Source organism: Vulpes vulpes, chromosome 7, assembly GCF_048418805.1.
Source record: "Vulpes vulpes isolate BD-2025 chromosome 7, VulVul3, whole genome shotgun sequence".
Taxonomy (NCBI): domain Eukaryota; kingdom Metazoa; phylum Chordata; class Mammalia; order Carnivora; family Canidae; genus Vulpes; species Vulpes vulpes.
In genome coordinates this window covers 101,103,799-101,119,712 of record NC_132786.1, presented here as the reverse complement: position 1 = coordinate 101,119,712, position 15,914 = coordinate 101,103,799, and the positions used below count along the sequence as shown (strand labels likewise).

General features: G+C 37.6%; 1 protein-coding gene across 1 annotated transcript in view; it reads left to right on the top strand.

The window, feature by feature from the left end:
- The window catches only part of RAPGEF5 (Rap guanine nucleotide exchange factor 5), a 228,835-nt gene that overhangs the window by 166,900 nt on the left and 46,021 nt on the right, over positions 1 to 15,914 (top strand). Inside the window, exon 12 of the mRNA XM_072764532.1 lies at positions 15,585 to 15,663. Within this exon, the coding sequence (XP_072620633.1) occupies positions 15,585 to 15,663 (79 nt within the window). The remainder of the gene's footprint in view (positions 1 to 15,584; positions 15,664 to 15,914) is intronic.

Here is a 15,914-nt window from a genome sequence, read left to right as displayed (position 1 = left end):
TTTTACTTATTTGAGAGAGAGTGAGAGAGAATGAGCAGGAGAGAGGCAGAGGGAGAGGGAGAAGCAGGCTCCCCAGTGAGCAGGGAGCAACATGCAAGACTCGATCCCAGGACCCTGGGATCATGACCTGAACTGAAGGCAGACACTCAACTGGAGCCACCAGGCACCTCTATACCAGGCACCCTCTGAATACTGTTAAGAAAAATATCAAAAAAAAAAAAAAAAGAAAAGAAAAGAAAAAGAAAAAAGAAAAATATCAACTACTTTCTGATCGTTTGAGTGAAGATATTATCTTAGAGCCTGGAGTTGAGATAGAGGGTCTTTGAGAGTGTCCTTCACACTATAGTCTAAATGAAATTCACCTGTGACTCTTGTCTCTATAAAGTCAGTGCTGCTGCTGATGTCCTCAATCCGTGAACCATGAGGGAATTTCTATGTAAACTGCAATCAGTATGGAAGATATAGAAATAGATGGACTTTCTCCCTTATTCACCTCTGCACATTTTATTTGCTTTATTTTCTTTATTTACATTTTATTTGCTTTTCCTTCTCCTCAAATGCCCAATTTGACACACTGTTAGAAACCTTAGGTATTTCTTTGTAGTTCAGTAAATTTCTAAATTCCTAGAATGGCTAGAGAATTTATAACAAATAATAAAATACTCTGGTACATGGAAAGTTGCCACAAGTGTACATGAATTGTCAATTTTCGAAGAATCTGAATATATAAAATTAAAATCTTTTCAAGTATAAACTGTAAAGGCCCTGTCTGATATGACACAAAGTTTGCATAGAATCATAAGGCCCTGAGAGTCTTCAGCTTTATTATTGTGGGATTAAATATTGGCTTAAATCTATCTAGTCTCAGGGTGCCTGGGTGGCTCAGTTGGTTAAGTATCTACCTTCAGATCAGATCATGATTCTGGGGTCCTGGGATTGAGCCCCGCATCAGGCTCTGTGCTCAGCGGAACCTGATTCTCCCTCTCCGTGCTGTGTGCATACATGCTCGCTCTCTCTGCCTCTCTCGATCTTTCAAATAAATAAAACATTTTTATAATCTGTCTTCCCAATGTATACCTGTTAAGAATCTCTGTAGTACTGGGGTGCTTGGGTGGGATAGTCAGTTAAGCAGCTGACACTTGGTTTCAACTCAGGTCATGATATTGTGATCACGAGATTGAGCCCCACATTGGGCTCTGCGCTCAGCATGGAGTCTGCTTCAAATTCTCTCTCCCTCTCCCTCTAACACATGCTCTTGCACTTTCTCAAATAAAATCTTTAAAAAAATCTCTATAGTATAGCTTCTCAGTTTGATATTGATTTTTCTGTTCTTGTAAATTGTTTCTTTTTTGTTGTTCTTTTCAAAGAAAGAGGGATTTTGTTCCTTTAAAAAGCTGTTCTCAAATCTCAGGGTTTCTAAAATTACCATATTTTCCTAGTGAGTTTTGGGTTTGGGGGCATATTTAATGTTATACTTTAGTGCAAACACAATTTTGTCAGTGTCCAGCTATTATTTCTAGAAACTTGTTTAAATGTGTGATATAAGCCAGGTTTTTTTAGAGTAGCAAGTTGGAAGGAGCAACATATTCCAAAATTCATGGAAGACAAGATACTATGTCAGTAGAGATGACAATCTAGTAATTTTAGGAAGACCTTAGTTTTACTGTAACATCAGCAACTAAATTTACTGGAGACTATTTAAGACAATATTATAAGATGAAAAAAACCTCTTTTCTCTTTCTCTCAGAGATCCTGTGTGTCATCATCTCCTTAGACCTATGAAAAATTTAAAGTGAGATAATCAGATGTCCTTGTCTGCATTTTAAAGTGCTGTGCTCACCTTCCTCAAACAAAACCAGCATCCTATCAGAAAAAAAAAAAAATTAAGTGATTTTTCCGTAAGAGTGTGTACTTCAGGTAGTCTCCTAAGTGTGAGGAAGAAATGTTCGTGAATGGCAATTTGTTGATTATAATCACTGCATGTTAATCTCTCCCAGCATGTTTCAATCAAATTATTGCTTCATTGAAAGGATGCAGTGCCACAGAATTGCTGTAATTGACAAGCACATGTCTGAAAGGAATATTCTTTGAGCAGGAGAATTTTTGCCTTTAACATACCTATAATTGGGCTTTTTCTCATTTCTTTTTGCAGTCTTTCTCATTATAACCTTCCCCTCCCATTTCCCATTATCCTCATTTTCTGCCCTTGGGGCTTTCTTGCTCTACAATTGAAACCATTTTTTTCATTCTGTTTGCAGCTTTTTGCCCTATACATAAGACTGCTACTTGGCTGGCAAGCCTTCCCCCAAATTTCAATAAATATTTCAATAAATATGAAATTAGATGGAATTGTTAAATGTGAGTGAACAGAAAATGTGGAAAACTAAGATATCTTGTAATCCCCAAAATATCTATCTTATTGTAATCTGAATAGTGCTAGGAAATTATTTTTAGAGCAATTCTGTATCCTTTTCGGCTTCAGATTTACTGTTCTTGTGTGTTCTCTGCATACCAGAAACTTTGTGAATCTTTTAAATCCTTTAATCCTGTAAATGAGCTTCACTTAGTGTGAAGATGAAAAGTGCAAGTTAAAAATGCCTTTTGCATACCTGGCTGGGTATTTCTACTTAAATTCTCAGCCTTAAGTGAGCATAGTTTTTGATGAATGAGTTGTATATATCAGGACTCAGGATAAATAAGAGTTCTAATATTAAAACATCTGGTATACTACTTCAATAATTATATCCCTTTCAATGTGCCTTAAATATACTTGTTATGAAGAGAGATTTGCATAGCACTTAAAGCAAATTAAGTGTTTTCCCCTAAATTTTCTTCCTGTCTTACTTGATATCACAAATTTGGTTTTTCTGTAGTAGGTTTAAATATACCATAAATGGTGTCATGTGTTTGTTTAAAAAAAAGAGAGAGAGAGAACCCAGAGAAGATATTTTCATTCTAATTTTGGATCTTATTCTCCAGAGTTAGACATATAAAATGTGACCTCTTGTGTCTTGTTTCAGTCTGGTCTGAATTTAAAGGCTTTGCAGGCCATTTTATTTACCACCGTGCTGACTTTTGTAAAAATATTTTAGTTAGCTCAAGTTATGCCAGTGCTGATTGGCATAATGCAGGCGCTTGTCTTAGATTTATTATGACAATTTACTCTATTTTACAGTCTCCTAGGGAGGGTGTTTGTTCTTTGGGAAAAAAACATGCAAGGCAAATGTGTCTTCATCAGCATATTCTAGAAATCCACAGTAGTGAGATCAGGATAAATGCACAATACTCACCACTCGGTAAATATACTTTGCCTGCTCTTGATAATAGAGAAACTTGAGAAGCACACCAATTCTTTATATATATATATATATATATATTAATTGTTATTAGGCATGGCTGCACATAACAGAAAACCGGATGGTAACTTAAACAAGGTATTACTATACTTCTCTCTCGTGGGAAAATAAAAATAACAAAATGCAATGTAGTGCTGTTAAGAGTGTTAAGGCCACTCTGCAATCAACCAGGGCTGAGATTCCTTCCAGCTGTTTGCCTCAGTATCCCTAGAGTCTCACCTTCATCTCATAAACCAAGATGGATGCTAGCTAGCACACAGTCCAGGTGGAACAAGTCAAGAACACGTGTACCTCACACATGGCTTCTGCTTTTATCCCATGGACCAAAACTTAGTCATAGCCACATCTAGCTGCAGGTGAAGCTCGGAAACATATTGTTTGGTTTTAATATGTGTGGAGAGCAATATGGCCAAGAAAAAGTAAAGTTTGATTCCTAAGAAATGAAAAATGAAATGTAATTTTATAAATGGAAGCTTATGTTAGTTTATATTGATACTTTAGATCCCAGGCCATAACTATATTTCTTCCTTTTCAGAGAAATTGAAATATATTGTGATTTAAAGCATTGTATAATGGGGCACCTCGGTGGCTAAGCATCTGACTCTCGATCTCAGGTCTTGATCTCAGTGTTATGAGTTCAAGCCCCTCATTGGGTTCTGCACTAGACACAGAGCCTACTTGAAAACAAACAAAATAAATAAATAAATAAAAATAAAGCATTGTATAATCATTTTTTAAAGCCTGTAAAGTTGTTTGGATTAGCTCTTAGACCCTTCTCAATAACTGAATATGACAATAATCTCTGTATTATTAGCATGAAAAAAGTACTTAACTGTAAGTACCTTTCTCATGTCTGATTTGAGCCACTGAATTCATGTTTGAGAATTCTACATCTTTGACTCCAAAATTCTCCCTACAAGTTGTTAGAAATATTTTTCAGAAAATATATACAATGTATAGTAAATATTTCATATATGATAGCTTCAATGAAGTTTAACAATAACATACATTAAATTCTCATAAAAATAGCTTATAGTATATAATTATATTCTTGGTGATATTTCAGAACTCTTAAAGTGCCTGGTATATACCTGTTTTATGGGGCAAATAACCATGAATCATGTGATTTCTTTCTTTTTTTTTTTTTAAAGATGTATTTATTTATGATAGACATAGAAAGAGGGGCAGAGACAGGAGGAGGGAGAAGCAGGCTCCATGCCGGGAGCCTGACGTGGGACTCGATCCCGGGACTCCAGGATCGCGCCCTAGGCCAAAGGCAGGCGCTAAACTGCTGAGCCACCCAGGGATTCCCGAATCATGTCATTTCAATGCTACGTGAAAGGCCTAAAGAATGTTCTTAGGTGTGTACTATGTTTATTTTGAAACAAAATAAAACTGACTTATTAGAACCATATGAGACAAAGGAGTTGTCTTTAGACAAAAGACAAAAATATCTTAACCAATGACACTTAATACATGTTTAATAGCTTCATTACCCAGATGTTGGAGTAATAGGCATAGGTGATCACTGAGATGAGGAACAGCCAAGACTTTGATGTAAAAGTGAGATTTTTTTTCATTTAGAAAAGAGAGGACAAAATAAAATGTGACCAATGATTCTCAGTATTTGTAATGAAGGAAAGGAATAGTTTTAAGATTTGACCATTTAAAAAAATTATTTCAGTTTCTGCCTTTACATTTCAACTTTAAAATACGTAAACATGTATAAATGGCCATTAAAAGATCTTAAAAGTAGGGTGCCTGGGTTAAGCGCCTGACTCTTGATTTCAGCTCATGTCATGATCTCAGGGTCGTGGGAAGGAGCCCACATCAAGCTCTCCATGAACGCAGGTGCTTTTTCTTTCTCTCTCTCTCTAAAAAACAAAAACAAAAACAAAAAACAAAAAACTTAAAAGCATTAGGAGTTTGTGTGTGGACTATCTTATCTTAATTCTTCCTTGTGATAGTTCTACCTTTAGAAAAGGAAATTGGGGCAGCCCTGGTGGCGCAGTGGTTTGGCGCCGCCTGCAGCCCAGGTCATGATCCTGGAGACCCAGGATGGAGTCCGTCAGGCTCCCTGCATGGAGCCTGCTTCTCCCTCTGCCTGTGTCTCTGCTTCTTTCTGTGTATCTCTCATGAATAAATGAATAAAATCTTAAAAAAAAAAAAGGAAAGGAAATTGGCTGATCCCTTATAGCTATTTGCTATTTCCCAAGTATTCGCTAGAAAATAAAAATAAAATTTGTGGGGTTCCTGGGTGGCTCAGTTAGTTAAGTGTTTCCCTTTGGCTCAGGTCATGATCTCAGGGTCCTGGGATTGAGCCTCGCATTGGGCTTCCTACTCAGTGGTGAGTCTGCTTCTCCCTCTTCCTTTCCCTCTGTGATCTCTAATAAATAAAAAAATTAAATTTGAGTAGGAATGAAGGAAACTCCAGCATGCTAATGTATAGATGAAAAATGACTTTATAACAGGGGCATTTTTGGCAATTCAAGGCCAATACAAAGACAAAATTCCTGTAACTGTGGCATTTCTCCCTGTCCCAAACCAGGAGTCTGGTGACTTTCCTGCACATCCATTACCTCCATGTCTGGTATGGACCATTTGGATTCACAACCTCAGAAGAGCAGAGTACAGTGAAAATTCAGAGCTGGAGATCAGCCCACCTGGGACCTAGGCCCCTTCAGATACTAACTTGCAAGAACTCAGTAGTTCTTTACCTTACTTAGCTCAGGCTTGGTGTCATCATCCCACAAAGAGAGAGTAGAGTGTAAGACTTGCCTCCTAGAAAGAACATGAGGAGCACCAACCTTGTGGGTAAAGCTCATGGTACAACACACAGGATGTGGCCAATAGAGGGTGACTGTTTCTGTTACATTCAAAGAGAGTAGCCACTATCTTCCCTTCCCTCCTTTTCCTCATTGCCCATCAAAGTTGCCATTGTCTTCCTGGTGCACACTAAGAAACAGGTGTTGTTCAAAGCAAATTTGGGGCTCTCTAGGACTAAAATGTGTGTTGGGTGGGGGTGGGGGATTAGGGTGGGAGGTGGAGGTAGAGATTGCACACATTCCCATGAATGGAATATTCATCAGCCTGGGGCTTAGAGGCTGCCATATGTGGTCCTTTTATGATCTCACTGATTAAATTCCAAACCCTGTGAAAGTTGAGGCCTTAAAATTTTGCCTTCTCCAAGCAGCGAACACAGGGCTCAACCCCAAGTAATAGGTATTCATTCAGTGGTTGTGACCAAACCTTTCTTCATGACCCTAAAGCACAAGTCTCCCTTTCACCCATATGAGAAAGAAAGCAGCTACATGTTACTGAAAACAACTCCAATGACTCTTCTGGAACCCAGAGCACAAAAGTGTTCCTGTTTTCAACCACTGGATGAAGTATTTGTCCTAGAAATATTTTTAAACATGGGCTACCCAAAAAGTAAGTTTTCTCATATTGGACATTTTCAGTTTGTACAAGATCTTGTGCCAGATTGTTTAGGAAGAGGCTGAGTTGTCTTTAATTGTGTTTAATTTTTTTTTTTTTAAGCTTTCATTTTTTAAGTCTGCTCCACACCAAATGTGGGGCTCAAACTAATAACCCCTAGATCAAGGGTCACACATTTTACCAACTAAGCCAGCCAGGCAGCCTAGTTGTGTTTGATTTAAATCAATAAATTGGTAGGGTATCTTTTTATCTTTAATATATGTAGTTACCATTCTTAGCATTCAACTAAGGCAGTTGACTATTGCTCAACTTTGAGGAAAATAACTTCTCTCTTATAGCTCTAGAATTTCTGTTATGTAGAGACAAAAAATAAAATTTTACTCATCTGAATTCAGTGATAATGATTCACAGTGACCAGGGTGGAAAAATTAACATTCTGAATGGTGATCTATTTCAAGTCTTGGAAGAAAGCTGATAATAGACATTCTTCTTGATCCCTGGGAGATAAAAATACCATACTGTGTCCTAAGTTGATTCCAGTGTTAGAGTTATTGCTTCAAATAACTGTTCTCCAGACTTCTAATTTAAGATTTAATGTTTAATTTTTTCTTGGTTTCATGGAATTTCGGAATGTTGAGTTGACAAACATTTAGGAACACAGTTCATATCTTTAAGAATGCCTTGTGTGATGTTAATCATACCAGATGGAGCAACTCTGAGAGTCAATTATGTGAGACTGAGTGAATCTTGCAACTGGGTATTAATTTTTATTGGTAGATACTGACAGATTGGTGTTGAAGGCTCCATAGCTGTGACACTTCCCACATTCTAACCTATATTGTTAAATAAAGTGATACTTGGATTGATCATGAAGAATTGTTTCCTCCCGGCTTGTGAGAGCTACTGCTGTTACTAATCAGTGAGCTGTAACACCTACATGAAGAGTCTTTGGGAAAAACAGTGTGATGTATGGTGTGAGGGCCGATTGTCAGAATATCCTTAGTTCGTTTTAGTCTAACTCAGGTATGCCCATAACATTTTCTAATGGGCATTTCTCCAAAGTCATCAAACGAGGACCATCCACACACCAAATCCAGTGGCCTTTGAATGTGGATGAAAGCTGATCAACCTCCCTCCAGCAACTTTTGAAACTCATGATCCACTCTGTTTTCCATCATCCTTCCTTGTTGGATTCTATTTCAACTTGTGTCTCCCTATTCTCCTGTTTCTCTCTCTTCTTTTCCCCCTTCCTGAACTCATCTTTCTCTTAGCATTACTCAAATGTGAATATACATCCCAGCTCAACCTTCAATCCCCTGGTTACAACTCCCTAGGATTGTATCTGAGAGTTTATGTTGTCTCAGCCACCCTTTTTATATGGTAGTTCCCGTAATCATCCAGACCTCTTTAGCTAGCTCTAGTCTTTGATATTTTTGCCCAGTATCTTCACTTAAAGTAGCTTTAGGGTACTTGAGCTCAGTGTATTTAAAAGTAAACTCATCCGGGATCCCTGGGTGGCTCAGAGGTTAAGCGCCTGCCTTCGGCCCAGGGCATGATCCTGGAGACCCAGGATCGAATCCCACATTGGGCTCCTTGCATGGAGCCTGCTTCTCCCTCTGGTTCTCTCTCTCCCTGTGTCTCTCATGAATAAATAAATAAAATCTTTAAAAAATAAATAAATAGAGGATCCCTGGTTGGCGCAATGGTTTGGCGCCTGCCTTTGGCCCAGGGCACGATCCTGGAGACCCGGGATCGAATCCCATGTCGGGCTCCCGGTGCATGGAGCCTGCTTCTCCCTCTGCCTATGTCCCTGCCTCTCTCTCTCTCTCTCTCTCTCTCTCTCTCTGTGTGTGACTATCATAAATAAATAAAAATTAAAAAATAAATAAATAAATAAATAAAATAAAAGTAAACTCATCCTCCCTCTCCTCATTCTTCCTTTATCCAGTCTGACAGTCCTGATGTGGCAAGTGTAATCTGTATCTCTTTTTACTTCTCCCCTGAAAAATTTCCATTCACTTCCCTTTTCCTATAAAACAAGCCCCGGGCTTCTTATTCTAGGGCTTAAAGGCCCTCCAGGAATTGGCTCTAACTTACTTTCTAGCTTTACTTTTCAGTTAAACCTGTGATCTCTTCTTTTACTATTTCACAACTATACCATAGACCAAGATTTACAAAACTCACCTGTCCATAGACTTCTAATGTGAACTAAGTGAAGCCCATGAGGGCAGAACCGTGATAAACTGAACAGTGTACCCTACATGGAAAGGGCAACTCAGCACTAAACCATGGTTGCCATATGAAATGTGGACCTGGTGTTGCCAAATCTTCTAATTTGTATGTTTGCTTCATTTTGTTTAAAGATTGATTTATTTATTTTAGAGAGAGCACAAGTGAATGGGGGAGGGGAGCAGAGGGAAGGAATCTGAAGCAGACTCCCCACTGAGCAGAAAACCCGACAGGGAGCTTGGTCTCATGACCCTGAGATCATGACCTAAGCCAAAATCAAGAGTCAGATGCTTAACTGATTGTGCCACCCAGGATCCCACACATCTTCTGATTTTTAAATATTGTCACATAAAAAAAATCTTTAAGGGCTAAACACGGCCCAGAGGCCACAGGTTTGTGACTCAGCCACAGACATATACACACAGTCACTCCTTTGCTCACATTTATTTCACCTCCTATCCACTGATTCTTTTTAAAAGTTCAGAGGTCAGGTAAAACCTCCCCTGGCATATTGGAGTTTCCTTCAGTCCTTAGAACATTTACGATTGGTGCTGCCCAGTTGAAATGTTGCCTTTAGTTCATTTCATGGGGTAAAGTCTCAACTCCCTAAATATGAGCTTGAAGCCATGGATCACTCTTGTGCATTTTTGTCTCTTGCCCCCAAGTTCCTTAACAAATGCCTTCTAAATAATCAGTTCTCAATTCTTGATTTTTCTTGGTTGATGAGTAGCACTTAGAGAATTGGGACAGGATCTAACTATTATTTTACAAAAGTAAAGAAATAGTGGTACTTACTGAGTGCCTGATGTATACCAAGTTCTCTGTTATAGGCGTTAGATACACTAATCTATTTAATCCTGACTATAATTCTGCTAGGTGTGGATATCATATCTACTTTATAGCTGACTTAACTAAGGCCCAGAGAGGTTCAGGACTATGCCTAAGGCTATCCAGGTAGAAATTCAGCTCTCTGATTCCCTTATACTTTTCACACTGTTTTCTAAGCTTCTCAGCAGGTTTAGCAGACACATGCATGAGCCACAAATGGGTAATAATTAGAATTGTGCCTAGGAGCTGAGAGCAGCTGAGGGCTGGGACAGCAGGAGCTCATGGGACCTGTCACCTCTCCCTGCCCCCCACCTTGACGTGCAAACATGACCCTTGGTGTGGAGAACGTAGGCAAGCCTTGTATTTATTAGTCCATGTTCCTTCTAGTGCCATGTTTAAAAGGTAGGATGTGTAATGTGATATAGTTCAGAACATAATTCCTGTTGTATTCAAATCATTCTTTCCTAAAGAATGATAGAATTCAAAAACCAAATTTTTCAAGTTATAGTAAAAACAGAATTCATTATTTGAAGAGTGCCAACCAAAGTCCTGTCATTAAGAGGTGACTTTTAAAATTTGATGTAGACACAGCATTAAATGAATAAGCATTTCTTATGTAACCAATACTGAAAAATAAAATTAGATCTCAAGATTGGGTCATTTTAGAATGGCTAAGCAATAGTCTGGTGAAATTGTAAAAATATGCAGAAATTGAGTGAATTTAAAAGCTGTGGTAAACAGCTGCATTTGAGGTCCTGAATATCACTTTCAGAAATGTAAAATAAACCAAGAAAGAAGCATAGCTCTTAATGGCCTAGCACTGTAACCTATGATTCAAACATGAACATTATTTTTTTTTAATTTGTGCTTAATCAGATTACATGGCACATTTTGGCACTGCTTCTCAAAAAAATAATGACAAGTTGTAATATTCTGGGGCCAGAAACAAGACCTTTCAAACAGAAAGTTTTTCTTAGCTTCTCGAAATAAAGTTTAAGTAGAACATATTTTAGAGTGCCTTAAATTCCATTGCATCTGAAGTAGAAATACAGGTGAAACAAAACTGCTAACAGTACTTTAGGGAATAGAGTCACTGTAGAAATGTTGAATACTCATGTTACCATACTTAGTTTAAGTAGCAACTATAGGCAGTTACCTGTCAAAATTTTTATCTGCTTTCTTGGCAATTCACTTACACCAAAAATAAATAAATAAATAAAAGGCATCAAGCTTAGACCTTTTGAAACATTTAGATCAGTTCTTCTGATTTAATTACATTTACATAACAGAACCCTATAAAAAGGATCTGTACCAAACCAATTACTAGTCCATCTGACACAACTCTAGGATGCTCTAGAAACACTTGTATTTTACAGAAATAAATGAAAGTTTTTAGTGCTTGGTACAGTAAAAATGAGAATGAGAAAATATTTTAATTTCTGCATAAAAGAAAAATACATTTAAGTAAAATCAAGTAAAAATGGACAATTCTTTTCTTATACCTTAAAATTAAAACAGTAACAGATGAGAGAGAAAAGTCCTGTATTAACATCATTATGGTGAATAGTAGATGTGAATTTTAGAGCCATTTCTATCAAAGCTTTAGATTTTGACTAAAATTTGATATATTTTATTTCAAGTGAACTTAGTGCTTAAAATTGTTATAGTATTTGCTTGACTGTTAGTAGCATGTTTCTTTAATACTGCAAGAGTACTACCTGTATTTAAAAAAGCCACACCATAAATATTCTTTTATTTGAGGAGAGTAGAGGGGATATTCCCAAAAGGATGGCTGAGTATTTTTGTCAGTGATGAGCCAGGAATTTGGGATTAGATTTAGTGATTTATATAATGAATAGAATTTCAAAGGAAAGATTTTTGTATATTAATACCTAGGTATTCAGAGAGTTTAAAAAGCAAAATGAATGTATGTTTTTATTCAGAATGTTAGTGTATATGGCAACTATGAATTTGTTTAAATGAAAGATACTTTTATGCGCAAAGGTGTTTCTCTGCCTAGAGTCTTAAATTACTGTTAATTAAGCACTATATAGTATAATAGATAATTATAGTGTTTTAATGTGGATGCCAGAGGATGTGCTAGTCTTTCTAAATGGCTATTGTTGGCTAATAGTCTTCAGGGGATCATTTATATAGCCATTGTGGTTCTAAAAATATCTCTGAATACCATGGGACAGGCTTTTTTGATACATGGCTATTATAAAATGCATTTTTATTTGAAGTGTGTCATTTTGATTATATCATTCAATTACTTTCACCCACAGCAAAAAAAAAAAAAAAAAATACCAGTGCTGGAAAAGAGTACGGGAAAGCTCTTTATATAAAGAAAAATTTCATATGCTAGTTAAATAGGGAAAGATTTGTATGAAGGGTATTGGGAATCTGTTCTTTTCATTAGGATTTTTAGCTGTTCAGTAAGATTTTAACTGGAAATGTTTTTATGTAGCCTCGTTGTTTTTATTTTAATTAATATTTCTATGGCAGGGAGATAATTAGGTAAATGCTGTTGAATATTAAATATGGTAGTAGCTTAGGGGAAAGCATTTCTGGGTCAAAGCCCTTAACAAAATATTGTCATATGTGAGCTCATTAATTGAATTGAATGCCAAATGGCTTTGCCACCACACAAACCAGAGTCTGAGAGTCACTCAGCCTCATTATCCAAGGCTGTTCCAGAATGGAATGACTGGTTATGTCAGAGTTTAATGGCATTCTTTTTCATCTCGGTTGCTAATGGAGTAAATTTTGATTAGAGAGTAGTTCTAACTCCTTAAATAAGCTAAGTGTAAGAACATTCAAAAAGAGTCTGAACCTATGTTACATCAAGCATTCTGAATGTTGACTGTGTGAGGTTCTCAGGGCCCTCACCTAGTGGCTTATGCCTGTCATTGGTTCTGATCTGTAAGGGCCCCACAGAGAAACCTAAAGTAGATTCTTGACTATTCTGTGGTTCTGGCTGCCTGTATCTAATATTGAATGCAAAAAAGACTCAATTTCTAATGAGACAAGAGAAATTGAGGCTTTTCATCAGCCAAATTTTAGTACAGAGCAGTGTTAGAATTTGTGAACATCCCTTGTTCAGTAGTGTCCCAGAGTAATAGTTTTCAAGCTGTATTTCAAAATATCTAGGGGATTCAGACACTATGCCATTGTTTGATTTTTCTTTTTTCTTTTTAAGATTTTATTTATTCATGAGAGACAGAGAGAGAGGCAGAGACAAAGGCAGAGGGTGAAGCAGGCCTGAGTGGGACTCGATCCCGGAACCCTGGGATCATGCCCTGAGCCAAAGGCAGACATTCAACCACTGAACCACCCAGGCATCCCTGTTTGATTTTTCTTGAAGCTATCTTAAAAACTGGCGTGAAGGACAGACAAAGCTTCCTAAATACATATTTCGAAGTTTTTCAGTGGGATAACCAGGTAATGAACTGATGCTGCCAGATTAATTTGGGGGGCAGACCTTATAATACAGCTTCTCTTGCCTTCTTGTGCATATAAATATTTGAAACTCCATGGAGGGATCCCTGGGTGGCGCAGCGGTTTAGCGCCTGCCTTTGGCCCAGGGCGCGATCCTGGAGACCCGGGATTGAATCCCATGTCGGGCTCCCAGTGCATGGAGCCTGTGTCTCTGCCTCTCTCTCTGTGTGTGTGTGTGTGTGTGTGTGTGTGTGTGTGTGTGTGTGTGTGACTATCATAAATAAATTTTAAAAAATTAAAAAAAAAAGAAATTCCATGGAATCTGCCTGTAAATTTGTAAATTACATTGGTGGTCACAGTTTACCAGTAACTTTTGTAAACAGGGCTGTTAGGAGAGAACTAACTCTTAGGTCTTCTGTGCTTCCTGGCCATGGATGTGCACTCACCCTAAATTGTCCAATGAGGGGCGCCTGGGTGGCTCAGTGGTTGAGCGTCTGCCTTCAGCTCAGGGCATGATCCTGGGGTTCTGCCCACGTCACGCTCCCCTCAGGGAAGGAGGGAAGCCTTTTCCCTCTGCCTGTGTCTCTGCCTCTGTGTCTCTCATGAATAAATAAATAAAATCTTTTAAAATTTTTAAAAAATAAATTGTCCAACCAGCCATGTTCCCACAGTTACTTGCCTTTCCCTTCACACACTGTGCTTTCCCTTCACACAGTTCGAGTGTAGAGATCTTCGTTTATGCCTAGCAAGGCTCAGACACATCTGTTTGAGAACTTGCTTTGACAAGTAACAGTAACATGGAGCAGCGATTGTTAATGTATTGATTGCAGTGCAATACAACATTAGAAGTGTAGGCTTACTATACATTATAGGTACCATTTGATAAACTTACACTGTTACTTAGTATAAATAAGTAAATGTCTTTGGAAAAAAAGCTTACTTAATACTCTTCACTAGCATCTCTGGTTCATTTCACTTAAGGGCATTTTGCAATTAGAAAGCAAGGGGTTTCTTAACATTACCATTTGCAACTGCTTATTTGCATAAATTGGGATTATTGATGTTCTAGAATCAAACAAAACAATTAAGTGGGGACAGCTGATAAAGGACTGTAGCTGCCATTCACTAACCTCTTTATATCAGAGTTTTATGTTCATAAACATAGCCTTGTTTCATATTGATCAATATTTATAGCAAATGTTCTTGGTTATTTCTAAAAATTCTGGGATTTTTTTTTCCAGTCTTCAACAGAGCTCTATATGGGGCAGTTCTCTCTACTTACACACTTAGTATAGCTCTTGGAGAGCATAAATGCTATTGTGTATACAAGCTCATTATTCTTACGACTGATAAATTACTATTTCAAATGACTAGAAATTTGATGTCCAGGATGTAAAAGACATGAAAATGAAACTATATAGTAAAATGAATTTTAAATTAAGGAGGTTGGATAAAGACTATTATGGCAAGAGGTCTACTTTGCATCCTGCATGTAATTTTTTCTATCAATTTGGAAATTATATTGGGGGGGTCAGAGTTTACCTCGTTAGCTGTTGCGTATTATACATAAGCTGGACTTTTCCAACAATACTCAAGGTCAAGAGGCAATAAAAATCAAACCTGTTTTTGTCAGTTGAGGAGGTAGGGAGGGGATTGGGAAGGAGTATATTGTGCTACTTTATACCTATGCCCTATTTTTAACAGGGCCTAGCTCTGTCTCTCTCCACAGCAATAACAGCATCACCCACCATTTTCCCAACTTCTTACAAATGCTTTTGAGAAAGAAAGGTGAATGGCCTTGGAACCTGACGTGTATCCTCTGAGTTTTATTATCCATTATTCTTGCCCGAGACTTAGGTAAATGGCTTTAGAAAGCCTTAATTTATTAGAACATGCAGGCTTCATTCCCTGTAGGACTGGAGATATACCCCAGAAATACTACAAAATTTATTTTTAAAAGGACATTATTTATGCATTGGCTTTCCATTACATCTTTACCCACAGAAATAAAAGATGTTTTAGAGAGCAAAAAAAGATGATAAAAGTTGTAGATTTAGAGAGCCTTGCATCAAAAGATAATCTCATTGCTTGGGGTATTCTGTGTACAGAGTTGGGAAAAAAATCTTAACTTCAATAAATAATGTATAATGTGGCTAAAATTCTCCCATCCTAACCCCTTCCACACCCACCGCCATTTATCATATTTCTGCCACACACTGTTTGAGAGCCTGGATAAGCAGTTGCCCTTCTGATCACTGGTTTGCTTACCTTGTGTTTGTTTTTCTTTCTTTGCAGAGACCCTCCTTGATGACTTCCTTCTCACGTACACTGTCTTCATGACAACTGATGACTTGTGCCAGGCGCTGTTGAGGCAATATCCTTCATTAACTTCAGGATGCTGTGTCGGCTTCCTCTCAGACAGATGTCTCGCATTAGGAATTAACTGCCTTTCTTAATTTACTCAGCCCCTCTGTAGAGTGTGGATATGTTAAATATTAATGTAATGATGTCCAAGGTAAAAGATGAAATGAGACAGAATAGACAGGGAACTGGAAAGCAGGGCTGCTGTTTCACCTTCTAGGTTGCAGGTAAATTGTACTGTTTGTATTGTTTTCTTCAAACGTA